Here is an 18,610-nt window from a genome sequence, read left to right on the forward strand (position 1 = left end):
TCGTGGGGACCATGCCACTCCTCCATCATGCAGAATAACTAATCTCTCATCATCAAGTCGAACAACATGACTATCCCACTGCTCCTCTCCAATGGAGGTAAAATTGAACCCCCAAAACGGGCGGGTTCAGGAGCCAAAAACTTCAATGTACACCCCTTCTTGGGCTGCAAAATCAAAACCGTCACCTCCAGCGCTAGTGGGCAGCACTCATCCAAAATCCTGAGATAGTTCCACAGTCTGGGCCCCCATAACTCCCTCGGTAAAGATTGCCCACGGCTAGGCTTCGGGCTAGGAAGCTGAGAGAAAGGGTAAAATCTAGTTTTTGAGCACTGTATATAGCTATGGGTAGGCACATAGTTGTACACATCTAGGGTAGGTGTGGGCTTTTGGCATTTGTGAATTTTTCTTTCACAAGCATGATGGACTGATGTATACCTTTTTCAGATAATAAAGTATGTTTTGCAAGGACTTCATGGGAAATGATGAAATGCAATGTGGTTGTACGAGACTTCCAGAGCAAGGGTGTCCAGTGTGTGATCAAGCGAAATGTTTTTGGGGTCATGTAAAGTCAAGTCATGAAGGGTTTTTTTATATTTTCCTGAGTCAATGTGCACTTGCATGCTACGGGAATTTGATATGTTTTGGTGCCCACGTCAAGGGACTTTTCATGTGTGTGTACGGGGTTGCATGCAAGCTTTAATGTGCATGCTAATGTGTGTGGTAATTGTGTGACTAAAGGTCCAAAATGTGCATTTAATGTGATTTGGGGGAAATGTCTTGAGAGTGGTAAAACGTCACTGATGAGGTGGCAAATTAGGCTGAGGTGGCTGGACTGATTAGGAAGGCATCCTGCTCATGCAAAGGTGGCTACGTGATGGATGAAGGGATGCTTCTAGTCGACGAGCTGGACGTAGATGAAGGTGACAGCTTGCAGGAGGATTCGGGAAGGAGTTCGTGGGCACACGGAGGATGATCACGTAAAGAAGGGGAGAAGAACGGGGAAGTTCGGGGGGAGTGGCTGAGGAGAGCAGGATCGTGCAAGAAGGAATACTGGCTGGAGGGCTGGAGGATGCGCTGGGGGTAATGAAGGACGAGTACGCGAGCTAGGGGGTTGAAGGAGATGAAGGGCGCCGGATGTCCAGGAGCTGTTGAGCAGGGAAGGATCACGCAGTAGAAGCTAGACGATGGCTGGACAAAGATGAGCTTGTGGGGGAGAAGAAGAAAACAGGGATCGCGACTGCAAGCTGAAGTGTGTAAAGGACAAGAGTTCGCGAGTAAGGAGGGAGCTGCGCATGAGCTCTTTGGGTTTCTGAGAAGCAAAAGGACCAGGAAGAGCGAGGGAGGCGATTGCAAAGGTGGGAGAAGAGGCTGTCGTAGCATGAAGAGGTGAAAGATAACGGAGGTGCTTCATTGAGAGCACGCACAGGGTATATACGTATAGAGGCTGGTGGAGAATTCATGGACTGAGACGAATTTGTTTGCATGGGGATCGGGTTGGTCATCGTTGCAAGTGCTGGGTATTTTCACGTATGGGACTTGGGCTGTTGTCTTTGGAGGGAGCTGCTTCATGAAGGAGTGTAGCCGACTGTTGCAGTTGTTGGAGCTAGGGAACTAGCTTCTGGTAATCACACGGGTTGATGGAACTTTGGGATGGCAAGATGCAACATGAGAGCCTGGCAATTGCGCAAAGACATAGTTGCAAGAGGTAAGACAGAAGGAAGGTTATGAGCCCAGGAGCTCTGGGATGTTGTAAGAGCAGCTAAGGGAGGCGACAAAGCAGTTGGTCATCGGTTGCACAAGATGATGGAAGGCATATAATGTGCGCAAGAGAGGCTTTTGGCTAAGCGGGTGCTTTATGAGCAAGAGAGAAGCGCTAGGTGCTGAATGAGAGCATGGGGTGGACAATCATGTATAGAAGCTGGAGTACCTTGGACTGAGAGAGCATGAGCTGCAACAAGAATGTGGTTGGGTTTGCATGAGATTAAGAGGCCGAAGTTTTTGCTTGAGGTGTCTTCCGTGTGGGCTTGTGCGTGGTTGATTATGAGCTATTGCTTAGTAAAAGCTTGAGGAATAGCTATGGTATGATTTTCTGCTGGATGGACTGTTGGCAACATGAAGTCATGAGATTGGAGTATTCTATGAGCAAGAGAAGGAAATAAATCGTGAAGTGGTTCTGTAAGAGCAGAGATGGCAGGCTGCATCATTTCTAGTACTTGATGTTGATCTTGGGAAGACATGATAAGATTTTTGACCATGGCCACTGTGGGTGGTTGTCCGGTGAATTGTGGGATTGGATGTATTATGTATCTGAATGCTTTGTGAGCTTGAGCTCAGTCAGTAGGGGTCTGTTTCGGGCTGTGTAGTCTTTCCCCTCTTTCATAGAGTCCGTGTGTACCTGTGTGTGTGTTCTAGTCAGATTGTGTGGGAGATTGACTTGTTATTCGTGTGCTCTGGATATCTACTCTGGAACCTGGTTCATAAGCTCATCATCTACCAGCCCACATTGCAGCTGATCCCTATGAAGTCTCACCTATCTGACATGGTGAAGTACATAACTCCTGGTTGTCTTCCCATTTTTTTTCTTATCACCTGGTAGTTGCATCCTGCACTGAAGGAGCGCTAGATTGCAGCTGTGAGGATGAAGCCACAAACTATGAGGGAGAAGACTCAACCTTGCTCGTGCCCGGGAGATGCTTCATGTGAGGCTGATGAGGCTCCATAAAGGGGTACTCAAAGATGAAGACAAAAGGGGGGCTACTATTCGTGAGGGGACCAGAGAGGTTAGGGGGAGGGGGGGAATAACTAAACGGGCAGAGGAGGAGGGACGGGTTTAGTCAGAGGCGGTTGCGAGGAGGAAGGAATATTTGGAGGGGGGGGGACGGTCTGGAGGGGCAGAAGGAGACTAAGTGGCAGGGCAGGCTCTCTTGTGGCCTGCTACTGTGTGGACCCCTGAGTGCGCTGGGCCACTGTCTCCAGGGGATCTGTAGGAAGATCAAAGATCTCATCCTCCGGGGTCTGAGGTCAGGCTGGAGAGACACCCTCCACCTGCTCCCCCTGAACCTAGGAAGCTACATCTCACTCTACTATTGTCCACTCTCTTTAGTCTGGCACGCTGTCTCCGGTTCTTAGTGGCATTCTTGCTTGGCTTCTTCCTCTCCACCCTAGTCCACTTCCCCTCAGGAGGCTCCATCCAAGGGGTCAGCGACTCCTGCTGCTGCTGCCTACAAGGACATTGAGCCCTGATGCTTGCCTGAGGCTCCCTTTCCTGTCCCTGTAGATCCTGCGGGGGGGAGGGGCCCGTCTTTGTCCTCTGTGACAATCACATGCTAGGTGGCGCATCTGTCTGCAAGGAGGGCACTGACCTGGTAAACCGGAGACTCAATCCTCTGGTGGAGCTCTCCATCGTCGAGGGTCTCCAGGTAGATCTCTTCCGGGAAGAACTCTAGACTCTCTACAACAGCCTGGGTCGGGGAACCCCATCATCTCACACGACCGAGGCTGCGGAATCCGGAGGTGACTCTAGGATCATTCCAAAAGCACGACCAATGGAAGCCAGGATAGCCCTCTACTCCCTCGGAAGCCCCAAAAAGTGGATCGCCACTGGGACGTGGGGCACGTGATGGGTGATGTCCGTATCCTCAATTGTGAAACCATGGTACCAACGGAAAAGATACACCAAGTGCGGGCCAAGGAAAATGGGGCTGGACAAGTTCAGACTGGGTTGGCCAAGTCAGAGGTTGGCTGACAGAGTGGTCGGCCAATCTATAGGTGTCACGGCCAGTTCAGAGGGCTCCTAGCCTTCCAAATACGGCCCTGAATGGGCAGTCTATTATTCACTGTATGTGCAGTTTGGAGCAGCAGGGAGACCAGTAATCAGGGTTCCTTGTACCTCAGACATTGGCTGTGGACAGGAGCAGAAAGGAGGTTTTGGATCATACAAGAACAATACCTCACCATAGGCTGCATTGAAGAGCAGCAAGGAGGTCTGGCAGAGTGGTAACTGAGAAGCCCACTGAAGCTCCATAGGAGCACGCAGATTCACAATATTTTGAAGGTGCCAGGGGTAAATAGAAGACGGTACTGAGGTGCCAGGGTTCCACATCTAGGCAGTACCCTATGAGCTAGATGGCAGTATAATGAACACACCTTTTGCATCAGGTTTTGTCCACCTTTGGAGCAACACATGTTTATTGTTTCTACTCTACTATGCATGGTTCGATATCTATGTCTGCATCTATCTCTTTGACTTGTGTGTGCACGACGGCAGAAAGGAGCAAGATTTGAATCTAGGACTGTGTGTTTCGTGCATTATGTACACATTCTTCTGCTGTGGAAAGGTTGGCTACAGCAGCAACTTCCGTCTTTCTTTTCTAACAAGGACTGGTATCATAGTTACTTTGCCTGAACCCTACTTGTCTACTAGATATGTTTGAGCTAGCTCCTTCAAACAATCAATCGCCAATGATACACTTTCCCATCGGCTTTGCCATAAGTAACAAGGGCAGAAAAATTAAATGAGTGTATATCCATCCTCACAATAAACAGCAATGGGGTCCTCACAATCAGTATTATTTCTGTATTTTCAAAATACCCACAAGCTGTCCAATATACCTAAGCAATATTAGGTCCCTAATCTGTTACAGGGATAGAACAGTTTTTACCACATACAGAGCTTCACAATGTGACAAAAAGGGATCCTTTCACTGCCGTCTTTATTTATGCTTTAATCTGTGCAGAAAAATAGAATCAATCATGGACAGGTGACTGTCCATGATTGATTCTATTGCTACTTATGCTTTAATCTGGGTAGAAAAATAGAATATATCGTGGACAGGTGACTGTGTAAAACATGTATTGGTGAACTTGTGAAATGCTCGATAAAATCAGTGTTTCTGCCTAAGCTATTCTGATCTCTACTTATCATGTACTGGTAATATGCATACCTCTTCCCTTTCTGTAGCCTGACCAAGATATGTATAAGAACCAGCATTGGGGGGGCCATTCTCAGCTAATTCGATATTATGTTGCCCTGCATGTGATGAATTGTCACCAGCATATATAGTTTTAGCAGATCTTGCTGCACATACAGTCAAGCTTGGAGATGGCCATTTCCCAGCTTGTAATGATATCCGGATGTGCAACTTATTTGTTAATATATTTTTATGAAAGAGGTTGATTTCGGCATCTCTTGGAAGTGTACTGACTGCTTCTAAACAGGCCACCCTTTTCTCGAGCAGACTCCCCCTGTAATTCTGCCTGAGCTCTTGCATAGACCAATTGTCTGACTGTGCCACATTACATCTGTTAAAAAACTCCAGCGAGTGCATGCTTGAAGATTCTGCAAATGTTCCCAGATACCAATTCCTATTAATAAACCAGACAATGCAAACTTTCGATCTGGTGACTGCAAGAAGCTGAAAAAAAGCAGATCCAGAATATTTAGCTGACATGTCCGAAAAACAACTTGGAAGAAAAATAAAGATAGCAAAAGCATAGTTGCATGAAACATCCAGCTCTTCAGCCCACCCTAAAAATTCCTGCATTATAATGACCACCAGGTGCAACACGGCACTCAGAAGTCTGTAATGAAACTCCAAAACACCCATTTAAAAAATGAAACAAAAAGTCAAAAGCAAGAACCCTAAGTCCATGACCCACCTGATTCCCATAGCAAGCTTTCAAGTGTGACTTAAAGAGAATATAAATAATTATCCCACATCACTCACAGCAATGAAAATTCATCAAATCTCAACATCTTTAAAAACTCATAAAGTACACAGAAAGTATTCCGAGTACCTAGGCAATCAACGAGTACTACAAACACACCAAGAATAGCAAGCTTATGAACCTGCCAAAAACATAAGGCACCTACACACAACAATATGGAGGAGGTGAGAGAAGAGTGAGAGGACAGCATGAGCTTCAAGAGGAATGCAAGAACAAGAGAAAGTAGGCACACAATGGAAGGAACACCTTCTGGAAATAAGCTGATGTGTATTACAGATGGAACAGATAATGTAGAAGAGGAGGTTTCAGCTATGGCTGGAAAGATGCTTCACTTCATATGACCTGATGAATGTAAGGAGATGAGAGCTCACCTCACATGTGAGCAGGCCCTGGGACACCTGACCTCATCTGGAGGCGCATCGCATCTCACGTCAGATGACACGACGTAAGAAGCGGACTTTTCTCACTTGTAGGATTGATGAGGTGGTCGGATCCTTTCGAGGGGGAGACCCGACTATCGGCTGGGGACTCCTATCAAAGGGGAAACGGCCCATTCTCATCATGGACCCAGAGATTTGGCACAGATATGCATGCTCCTTATACGACATCCCAGGTCAGATACCACCAGATATGTCCTCTATGCCCAAACCCACTACTTGTCACTTGTTCACTGCACAGAACGTAAGGAATGCCCTCTTCCGTCTGCATAACCGGAGAGCACCAGACCATGAGAGGCTATGTACAAAGAACTTCACACATGGTCAAGAGACCTTGGCCCCGGTTCTAGCACAGCTGTTCAACCATGCAGTATGCCACAGTTTCCCACCTACTTTCAGCACTACCACCATTGTACCGATACAAAAGGCGGGGGATCCCATGGATACTAGGAACTACCGCACTCTCATGATTGGCCACACTCTCCCAGCCTCGATCCACAACTAGTGGGACGAGACTCGTATCTATCCGATAGCAATCCGCAAGGCGTGTGAGACTCTCCTATCCTCAAGGTATTGGGGCCTGATGATGAGACCATGGTCCGATATCCTCAAAAAGTGGTCATGATAGAACTAGGTCTTTGTGGGGAACTCCTAATCCCCCCCCAAGCGTGTGAGACTCTCCTATCCTCGAGGTACTGGGGCCTGATGAGACCATGCTCCAATATCCTCAGAAAGTGGTCATGATAGAACTGGGTCTTGGTGAGGAACTCCTAATCCTGCCCCCCAAGCCCAAGATGTGTGGAGCTAGAGAAGGTCTATCCATATGATACGGTTAATCTTATCATGTGGAATGAGCTCTAGTGGTGCATCCATGCTGTACTGAAAGGGGGGGAGCCTATCCATCTAGATACCGTGGCTATCAAACCATGTGGACACCCGCGTATACCATGCTGTATCAAAGACTCTCTCTGCCAATCGTCGGGATCTCTCCAGTGCCAGTCTCGGTAATCTCCACTGAGGTAGGGCCCAAACTCTGTGGAGAAAAGTCACGATCTGGAAGAGGGCGTCCACCTGGAGAGGTGTCGTCTGTCATAGGAAAGGAAGACTAGGGGGAAGTTGGAGGGCGGGAAGGGGAGGGAGGCAACAGAGAGAAGGGGCGAAGGGAGGGGGGCAGCAAGAGCGGAGGAATGGGAGGAGGGGAGGGAGTAAAGGGGATCCATTACTTGCTTCTAACTGCCTTTACAATAAAATCAAACTCTTGCATCAACTTTGCCCATCTAGCCTTTCTTCCTCTCAAGTCAAGCTGATTGCAAAATAACCTAAGGGTTTCATGCCCAAACTCATCGTCTGAAAACACAACACATAGTGCAATTTCAATGTCATCTATAGCTGACAAAGCAATGCACCACTTAAGATAGAAAGAATTTATCGCAATATCAACAAGCCGCAACATGGACCAAAACTTCACAAGGTGAAATTTGCATGTCTGGTAACACGGCGGGAACATATATCTAGATGAATCCAGGAACATGCCCAAACTCAACCTTGAAAATAGAACACAGTGTCCAATTTTAATCTCATGACAATCCTGTATAAGGTTAAAAACCATAATCTCCATCACGCATAGCAAGGACTAGTCACTATGACATTCCCATCAACGTACTTTCGAAGGCAACAAATCTCCCATCTTAGAATAGAGCGACACCTATTGTAAAATCACTAGCATTTGTTTCAATCAAAACAGCTAATTAGAATCTACAATGGCTTGCATAGGCATAGTGGTAACCTAATGTTTCAGAAGTCTCAAAACTATCGTTGAATTCTTTATTCCAACTTACAAGCTTATTGCACTTCTTTGTCAACCTTCAAGCAGTATTATCGATGGGAGAGCTATCCAACAATTATCTTGAATATGATATCGAAAAAATATCGCAAAGCCTAGAAAAGATCGAGTTTTCACCCGACACAATCTTACTCTATATAATTGATGTTGTCAAGATTTGGAGTCTTTGCACCAACTTATGATCAAGGAAATTATGAGTAGAGCATTGTTTCATTCATTTTAATTAAATCATTTGAATCACATGGAAGTCTAGAATGGAGACAAGATAGATGGAAATAAGTGGACGGTTCTATTCCTACACTCATAGGTGGTCCAAAGGCCAATCAAATTGAGACAAGAAACATAAGTATACCTATCAATTGATCAACGAAAATGTGCAAGATCTCCCAAACGGTGCAAAACCTGGAAAAATCCTTACAACTTAGGTCATCATCACTTTCTGCCAAAATCGGCTATCTTCGGCCTCAAATCTGTGTTTTAGAATCCTGCAGATAAATCCAAGCAGAAAAACCAGTCCAAAATGCTTTTTTCTGATCTTCGGATCCAAAAGATTGAATCATATAAATTATATCAAAATTGTAGTCTGCTGGAAAGTCTATAACTCTCTCATGGAGACTTTTCCCAAAATGAATCTTCTTCCCATACATATTTGTATTTAAAAAATTGCCAATATCAATATTTTGATGGCCAAAACACAGAAACAAAATAGAGTGCAGTGAGCTAGGGCATCACGTACACTTTCCCTTCAAAAGCTTTGTCCATAGAGAAAAAGTCTGGAAATTCTGTACAAAGGGTGTCCCAATCCTCCCAGGTAGCGTCTTCAACTGGGTAAAGATCCCACTTTACCACCCCGGGTCTTCTTATGCCTGAGTGGTTTATCTAGAATTGCATGTGGAACCACTCTTAGACTTCCAGCTTTTTCCCTGGAAGACAGCCAAGGGTGCAGCCCCTTCCTGACCTATGTTTGCAGCTCTTCAGCTCCCACTGGATCCTATGGATGAAGGCCCCGATACTGCTGCTCTACTACTCCAAACTACTTTTTGAAGTGCTGCCTCAGTGGATGAGAAATGAGCCTCAAGGGCTCCCCTTTTATACAGGCTGAGAGCCCCTAAATCTGGCCGACTGGGGGCCTGTTTGGAGGGACCCAGCGAGCCACCCCTTGCTCTGTAAAACTGACCTGGGGAGTGCACCTTTCTTGAGGCCTTGCAGGCCCTGCCTGGCCATGTGGCAGGCAGCCAGTGGCCCAGGCATTCCTGCCCCTGCCCCGCCCCGATCTATTCCAGGGCCTAAATCCTGGCCCAAAGACTCCTCCAAACAGGCACTTGAATGCACCATGCATCTCACCTCTGTCCAGAGCTTCTTCCAGCAGAGCTGATCCAAACCCGCACTCTGTCTGGACCTGTTCCTGCACCAAAGGCCCTGCTGCAGCTCTGTAAAGACTCCTGCAGGCACCTGTACAATAGGTGCAGACTATCTGTACATTCTCTGCAGGCTCGTGGGATGTTGACGTGGCCTCACAGGCTGTACCACCTGCGCAAATCTGCCCCAGTCAATCGCTGAGACAGCCACGTGGCAATTCCATACCACTGCTGCCCACCATGGTGGCTCCAAACCGCCAGGTATGCCCTGGGGTGTGCTGCCCACATGGCAGCCAATGTGCTGCCCATGTTGCAGCCCGCTCTCTTTGCTTTTCTTTATTGTTTCTATGCTGCCGACATGGCAGCTAATATGCTGCCCATGTGGCAGCCCTAGCCCTAAGTATACCTCCCCCAGGCTCTCCTCATGGGGAGGTGACTTTTCCAACACCCCCTCTCACCGACACATCTTGGCCCGATCCCAACTCGTCAATGAAGATGCTGCATTGGCTCCCACGTCGAAGCCCTCTAGAACAATCCGGTGTTGATGTCGATTCCTGCCTTTTCAACCAATGACTCCTGCTCCTCCAGGTCCCGTTCTGTACAAGCAAACCATCTAGGTACACAAGTCCATCCAAGGTAGCACCTGATGGCACCACCACCTTCAGTCATGTTCCGCCTTCTAGCAAGGTCCATAACCGAACAACCATCTCGAGAAATGATATCCCAAGAGTATCTCTAGATAACGTGGAACATGAGCTCCCACTAAGCTCTCAAGCGAGTACTCTTCTAGCTTTAGTACACCTTGTCCATGATCACCTTCCAGCAATCTGCTTCCGAGATGTGAAGAAGCACCCGCACTTCCCCTTTTGCCTTCCAGGAAGGCACATTCCTTCCAATCTCGTATTTCCTGAGACAAAATGAAGAGCAAATTCTTCTGACAACATGCTATAGAGGCTCGAAACAATGACATAAAGTACATACCAGAACGTTGTCTTGCATGTTTGTTTGCTCTGAAAGCAAACCATGCACCTCATGGAGGCACATTCAACTGTCTTGTGTAGTCCTACAATTCCCCCTTCTGAAGCATAGCATTCATCTAACCCTGAAACCCTAAGCCGCTCCATGGAGTCCTCCCTTATGTCAATACTATCAGCTAAGCACCTGGAAGAGTCCAAGCTTTCCTTCACCTTCACAAAGGTTTCCGACTCCCACATCTCAATACCAAACATCCTCACTATGACCTCTGGGTCTGCATGCTTGATCTTAGCAACACTCGGAGATGTCACCAAGAATAACGCTTCATTGACTACCACATTGGCTTTGTCACACTCCCCTAATTCTTTCTTGTTCTATTGATCCGCCTTCTTCTTTCTGCAATCCTGCAAAAATGGCCTAGCATGTCACAATAGAAGCACTTCTTCTTCTACTTCCTCTTTTTCAAGTTCTTTCAAGTGCCCTCTTCATCCTCAAAGTCGTCCTTGGGCTTGCCATGACTAGACGTGTCCTTCACTCTGCCGACTTTGTCCTTTGTCATCATCTTTGTCATAGAGCTTCTCCCGAGCCTCCTATTGTAGCAATAACGGACCCAGTTCCTCAAAAGTTAGTTGTTTGTTTCTCTCTCCTACTATCACACTCACAATAAAGCCCTTGAAACTTCGTGGAGTACTAGCAAGGGTAACTGGCTTGAGTCCACCCTCTAACCAACTGAGGCCAGCTGATTTCTTGTGACCTTCACCTTAGTGAGATGGTCATGGACCGTATCGCCTTCTAAAATGCTCATATTGAACAATTGATGATTCAGAGCAAAGGTCCGGGACATGTTGTCTGTCTCATATAGGTCCTTCAAAGTGGCCCACACCTCGATTGATGTGTACTCCATCTAGATGTGAGGAACCGCCACATCTGCCATCGTCCCTATGATCGATGCACGGGCATGGGCATCTTTGTCCTCCCATGCTTCAAGATCATCTGGATCTACAACAAGGACAACATTAGCCGCTGCATCCTTGACGTCTGCGGGCATTGAATCTACTCCTATCATGATCTTCCACAGCTTACTGGACACCAAATGGCACCTTCCAGATAGGATAATTTGTCTACTCTAGCTTCCCGGTCTCTCTAAAATTTGAAATTGTCGAAGAGGGTATGGTTGTATGAACACTAATCGTAGGTGCTAGATGGTCCCACCGCCTCCACCAAAATTCTTGGAACCACCTACCCTGGAAACTCCACCACCATAACCTCTGTTTGCCAACATAGCTACTGGAAATCACCTAAGCAACCAACAAGAACCTTTTGTAGCAAACAAACAAACTTTGTACACACCTGACTGAACCTGAGTCACCCTCCTTCTCGCAAGGGCACAATCCTCTAGTCGTGGAAGATGATTCCCTAGAGCCTTGAATCAAGGTCATCCTTCAGCAAGGTCCTTGCCTTCAAGCTCCACCACTTGTGAGCCTCCTTCCGGGCTCTAACACCATGTTAGAAATGGAGGGAAGAATTCTTTGTAACCTCACTCTCACTGGATAACACTCAGCTCATACAATCACTCAATGATCTCTCCATGTTATATACCTCACTCATGAACATGAACAACAAATAGAAAAGAGGAAGAGAGAGAGAACTCTAAATATATTCTTCCACCAAACAGTGGGGGAAACACAGCTCAAATTGAACACAAAATATCCAGCAAAAGGGCAGGCATATAACAGTAGAGAACCCTGCCAAAACTGCAACACTCCCTCAATCAGACGCTGTCTTGGATGAAGAGGCTTTATTGGACCAACCCAGCCAGCCACCCCTTGGTCTGTAAGACCGACCGTGGGGGCACCTTTCTTGAGGCCTTGCAGGCCCTGCCTGGCCACGAGGCCTTGCAGTGTTATGTCAGCCATAATCACGGAAGGACCACAACTTGGTTATGGCAAGGAGGGAAGCCAGAGGGCTTGACAATGGGGCAGGAAGCCAAGCGGGTACTCCTTGCATAACTTCAAACATCGGGAGATAGCATGCCGTTGGGTCAATTTCCAGTACAGGGGTACCCCTAAGGATTATGACTAGGGGAGGCAGTGACCGAGTCAAGTTCTTCAAAGTGGGACCGGAAGGGCTCCTCCTGCAAGACCGAGAGAGACCTAGAGATGGATGGGAGCCTGTATTGGCTTCATTGGCAAATGATCAGGGTAATGGATCGTTTGGGCAAGGAGTGGTTCATCGACCCTCCTGGCATCTTGGATGGCGAGGGCTGGCACCTTTGGGAGGTCCAATGGGATCTGGAAGAGTGGTTTTGACCATCTAGAGTATGCCCCACAGAGCAAGTGGATGAGGTGGCCTTCTTCTCTTAGACGACACATATAGGATGACAGCTCCAAACGGAGGCATCAATGTAGAGAGAGAGAGAGAGAGAGAGAGAGAGAGACTGGGCTGAGTAATGGGTGCCCTGGGATCAGATCTAGATTCTGAACACGATTAAGGTCCAGCCTATGGCCACAGAAATTCTCGTACTTCTTCTAGTTGGTCACCCACCGGGGTTTACCCATTTAGTTGGAGCAAATGCGGATGGATGGGCAATGCCACCGCTACATGGGCCTAGTTCTGGAGATGATCTCACACTGCTTATGGCGTTGCCCTAGTGCTGAGAGGATCTGTTGGGATCCCTACGGATTGAGGATCTAGCGAGACTTCACTTGGGGTATGGCGGCCTGGTTGACAAAGGGGGGCCATGCCTTCCACATTGATGAGGTCTCCCCATCCTACAGAATACATGGACAGAGCATCCATAGGATCATGCTACATGAGGCGATCCCACCTACTTGGCATCGTCCTCTTTCTTCTCCAAAGGACGGCATGTGGGAGAGATTGGCCAGCATCATGGCGTGGAACATCTAGGTTGTGCGCTGCAGCCTTGTGCACCGTGTTCCATTGCCACTCTAGTCACCATCTAGCAGGATATCATCCACACCCTGCACACCACTAAGGGCATGGGACATCGGTTCTAAAGCGACCGTCAAAAGGCGAGAGCACTTCTGCAAGGCTTGGCCTGCATGCATGTTTTACATTTTCGCGCCGCAAGGGATTCGCTGGCTGTATAGTCCTCCTCCCTAGTTGTTAACCCTTGTTCCAAAGATTCCCTAGGTAGTGAGTTGGGTTCTTTGGTCTTCCAGCTAGTTTTTCTCATTTTGTTTCCCTTGGTCAAGGCCTTAGGGACAACTGACTTGTATGGTTGATTTTTCCAAGCATTAATATAAAATTGCTTTCTCTGGGAAAAAAGACCAGCAAGTCCCTAGCCTTCACAACATGGGTATCGCACAACACCCTATCAACCCTACATGACTTGAGTTGCATTCATTGCATCACGCATTCATTAGCCAGAGGTATACTTAGCACAGCACTATATGCAGACTCCAAAAACTTACACAAAATTGACCCACACCCAATCGTATAAGCACAAAGAATTCCACGTGCTTGCAAGAGCCAGTCACCGCCCAGCCATTGCAACTTTCTACACAGAAAACCACCCCTAGATATTTCCTGCCACATGGCACCTACATGCCAATTAGGCCCTTGAATGTGGCCCACCTATTCATGCTTAGTCGCCTTAAGCTCACCCCACCACCATTTATTAGCACATGTTAATGATAGCAAAAAACCTTAACAACGAATCTTTCACCATACATTCAGTTACAAATCGTGACATTAAAAATATACATTTATGTTCATCCAATGCCATATATCGAATTACTAGAAATCTTACAAAGTATAATTTTTTTAAAGAACAAATAATGAATCCGGAAGAGACTTTAGACCAAATTATGAGTAAGTGAGATAGATTTTTTACAAATTCTTAAAATTAAATTAAAATTAGACAGTAGAATATTTTATTTAAAAAACTTAGTAAGCACGGCTTCTAAGCTGTCATCTGGGTTTCGAAAGCTGCCATCAAGGCCATTCACATTCTAACTCTAATGCACAAGGTAAGATGAGCCAGAGTCAACAATGCATGTTATTGATTGAGGCGATGTGGTGACTTTCGCTGCAGACTTTCTTAAACACTAGACTGCAATGAATTCAAATCATGTCGTAACGATTTGCGCCTACTTCCCTTTGCTGTATTGTTTCTTCGTTAATGCAACCTTGTCTTCTCAATTGGTTTTGTTGTGAGTAGGCATAATTTCCAATATTAAGTAAAACGGCGTTATGAGTATTAACTGATGTAAGGTTTTTTTGTGGTTCCTCTAGAATGTAGGCCGCAAAAAAGCAACCAACTTCCAGATAGATTCTAGAACGCAAATGTACGTTCCGCTGCGAAAATTAATCACAAGGGGAAAAGACAACCGCCAATGAAGCCTTCTGTAGCTCCGTAACCAATAATGAAGTGTGCTGAAGGACGTAGCATATGAGTTAAAAAATCCAACTGAAGCGGTACCGTGAGACGTTATCAAGAGATGCAAGAGAACCTTACCGCAACCGCATGCCCAACAATGCAATGGCTCGCGTCCGCACCTTCGTCTAGTTCGAGGCCAAGATCAAAGAGGGGAATGAAACCCCATTGTGAAGCAAGACTCCAACAGAGCAAGGATCGAGCTGAGGAAATCGAAGGGCCAGGAGGAGACGATGAGACAAGGCAGACAATCGACAAGGGAAGGAGAGCCATGAAAGATTGGGGTGACGTAAATGTCTCGCCTCATGATTAACTTGTGGCTTAGGCCAAACATCAAGAAAACATTTTTTTTCAACTAAAATTTTTAAAGGCTCAACTAAAATTTTTAAAGGCTTTTCTTGAGAATTTGTAGATTCCGTAGCTAAAATATAATGAAACTGTCTAAAATGTTGCAGGCTTGTATAATTGTGAAAATATTTTCATTAGTGAAAATGAAAATGTTCTGCGTTCATTATATATAGTTTGCAGGTTTTTTGTGAACACTTCAAGTCTCTTCAACGATGTAACAACACAAAATATGATATTGGACACTACTGTTGACAAATCAAAATAGAAAATCAAGGAATCTACGTAGTGTTAAGTTTTGGGGCCATACATTCAAACTAAATTTTTAATTTGAATAATTTGAAGGTTTTTGAAAGTACCGAAATAATATTGGATGGGTATCAATTATCGTTCCATGTATTATTGGATCTATTTTAGGAAAATTTTGATTTTGAAATATGAGAGGTAGTAGATTTCAATAAAGTGAACTCTTTCAAAAATCAAAATCCAAAACCTAAAAATGTGCATCCGAAATGCAGAACCCAAAGCAAAGCAAGTGAATCCGAACTCCAAACAAGTACATCCCGAACCTTGAACTTAGGATAAGTGAACTCGGAACCCAAAACAAGTGAATTCTGTTGAACAAAGAATCTAAAACCTGAACTCGGAACTAGGTAGCCCAAATTTTTTTAGAAAACTATGCTTCCTAATAGAACACGAAGCATTGCCATGTGCGCGCGTGTGTGTGTGTTAAGATTAGACTAGAACCCCTCAAGAAGACCCAAGAATATATGCATCATAGTGAACATGATATGATTATAAAAAGGAGTTATTTATAAAGAGTTGATGTACTTGAATCCTCTTATTAAAAAATTAGGATAATTAAAAAATTCCATGGTAGAACCTTTGTACAAAACCTCAACCAACAACGCTGATACTTGCCACCATCCAAGTCGTTTACAAAACAATAAGGGAAGAGAGGTGTCGTAGCATTGCTAGACTTGTTATCGATGTCCAAAGTAAAGTAGCACTGAGCCACCATATCCACTCCTCAACACATTGTCTTTGTGCACCTAGAATGTAGGAAAAGGTGACCAATGGTCGTTATCACGGTCTATGTGACTCATGGTCCAACCTACATAGCTTACGAGCAAGAAGAAGACAGTTTTACTTAACAGTGTGTCCGTAGCCTAAGCGTGGTTTATACCTTCAATGAGAGTATTCTCATGATTCTTCGACGTACGAGGTTAACTAAATGCCTTCTCCCATGATGCATCTACTTTGCACCCATTGGAGTGACATCATGGGTATATACGGTCATGGCTGCATGGCGATTCACCTTTTTTCTTGGCTAACGTTTGAATGTCTTCCACCACCCCATTTTTTCAAGCGTTTCATTATCTTGCCCTATGGGCTTCCAAAGAGAACGCGCTCACCATACACCTTATATTATTGTTCTTGATATTTTTTGTAACATGGCAATGTGATGAAAGACTAGACCAATCCAATTTCCCTTCACCGATGATGCCAATGCTTGACATGAATGGTCCAGAAGTGTGTGTGTGTGTGTGCGTGTGTAATTTCTAGCTCCTTGCTTTAAGGTGGTTTTTCTTGTCATATAAACAATCATGGCTTTCACTTTAAAAAAAGTGTGTGTATGAAGACTCGACAAAACCTCGTTTCATAGTGAAATGAAGAAACATAATAAACCAAACCAAGAGGTGCACATAATTAGAAAAGACTTGCAAAATATATGACTATACACACAAGTATTGCTTTGATAAGTCGTGGCAAGCATCACTTTAATGAAGAGGAGAGTCTGCATACCTCCCACCATGCAACAACAAAAATGATAAGAACCATATTTTAACCTAGTTGGGAATACAGGTGTCATAAACAGCCTGCCTTAGTTATCGAGATCACAATAAAAACATTTGCTCACACTACAGACTTATAAAGCCAAATTATGATAATATGATTTAAGTGTAAAATAAATAAGGGTAAGTTGAAGGAAAAGTGACTAAATGGTTACGTAAGGAGGAAAAAAATGATGTATTAGGTATGAGAACGTAAAAGGAGAAGGAGGAGGGGAGAACTTAAGAATTAGCGCAATAGATGTAACCTTTAAGACTTAGAGCATAATGGAAGGAGAATTTATAAGAAAGAGGAGCTTAAAGGAATTTAAAGAAAGAAATATAACGAAATAAATTTGAGAATTTAAAGAAGGAATTTCAAACAAGGAAAGAAGAATAATATTTAAAGAAAGAAGTTAAATTAAAAATTCAAGAGCAAAAGAGGGGGAGGGGGAAAGGAGAAAGGTGTTAAATGTTAACAAAGGAAAGAATAAAAGATAGGGGATTTAAAAAGAACTACATAGAGAAGGGGGAAATTACAAAGGAAAATATAAAAAAAGGTGAATAAGGTGCAGCATGGAAGAAAATCACAATGATAATAAGGTGAAAGGGTAAGGTTAAAAACATTACGGAGAAGAGAAATTGATAGGTAGAAATGAAACAAAAATAAAGAATGTAAAGCAAAGCTTTTAATAAATGTAAAAATAAAGGGGGCAAAATTTTATATATAGAGAGAAAAGGGGAAGCGAAAATAGAAGAAAAAAGGGGGAGGAAGGTAAAATATAAGGGAAGTTCTATGGGGATGAAAAGAAAAGGGGGGGGGGGGGCGGACAAACATGATGAAACAATAAATAAAACTAAAAAAGGAACCTGTGAGTCCAAAGTTTAGAGAAGACGGGCAAGGATAGATGACACACGGTCGAGATGTACAAAATCAAAGAGATTGGGGGGAGATGCAATCGTTGAGATAGTTAAAGAGGCACAGCTAGCAGAGAGTTACATAGTAGGTGCCAGAGAGTTGGTACAGTGCGTAGGTGATAGAGAGTGTTGTAGCAAGCAAAGCTTCATAATGTGAAGGTTGCATACACTGTAGGCAGTGATGATAAATAGGGTGGAGCGGGTTAAATAGTGAGAGGTTGTGGCAGTCGGGGAAATGAACCGAATTAACTGCCAGGGGAGGAAGGGAGAAACCATGTAAGTCAAATTATGGAGAAGAAGGAGCATAGAAATCAAGGGTCAGGAAGTGAGCAGTCAGTGCGACAAAGCGACAGGGAAGCAGCAATGTAGACATTATACAAGCATAGAAGGAGCAAAGTGAGTTGGCTAATAAGGCGAGGGGGAAGGTAGGGAGGAAGAGACGGGAAAGGGGGGTATGAATAGCCAGTTTGGGCATTAGTTGGAAGGGAAGGGAGAGGAAAAGTCGCTTGGGAGGCGGAGTTGAGTGAGGATAGTCAAGGAAGGGAGAGAGATGGGTGCTTGTGAAGGGAGCTAGTCAGGTTAGGGATAGGAGTAGGTTAGGGTTAAACATAGGTTAGGTTAGAGAGTGGTTACAAAAAGTAGTTTAGGGGACAATTTAGAGTAATGAGATAAAAATAGTTATATAAAGTAGGTGCCAGAGAGCCGGTACAGTGTCATAGGTTACAGAGAGTGTAGTAGCAAGTAGAGCTTCATATTGTGAAGGTTGTGTACTGTGT

General features: G+C 45.0%; 1 protein-coding gene across 1 annotated transcript in view; it reads right to left on the reverse strand.

Moving 5' to 3' along the window:
* The window catches only part of LOC147889924 (PROTEIN TARGETING TO STARCH (PTST)), a 106,270-nt gene extending 91,231 nt beyond the window's left edge, over positions 1-15,039 (reverse strand). Inside the window, exons 1-2 of the mRNA XM_087390639.1 lie at positions 14,821-15,039; positions 4,944-5,338 (exon numbers count right to left, since the gene is read on the reverse strand). Coding sequence (XP_087246765.1) covers positions 4,944-5,327 — 384 coding nt within the window. The 5' untranslated portion in view covers positions 5,328-5,338; positions 14,821-15,039. The remainder of the gene's footprint in view (positions 1-4,943; positions 5,339-14,820) is intronic.
* Positions 15,040-18,610: the final 3,571 nt, after the last annotated feature.

This window comes from Dipteris shenzhenensis, chromosome 19, assembly GCF_047967505.1.
Source record: "Dipteris shenzhenensis isolate YYH24624 ecotype China chromosome 19, Dip_SZ_1.0, whole genome shotgun sequence".
Taxonomy (NCBI): domain Eukaryota; kingdom Viridiplantae; phylum Streptophyta; class Polypodiopsida; order Gleicheniales; family Dipteridaceae; genus Dipteris; species Dipteris shenzhenensis.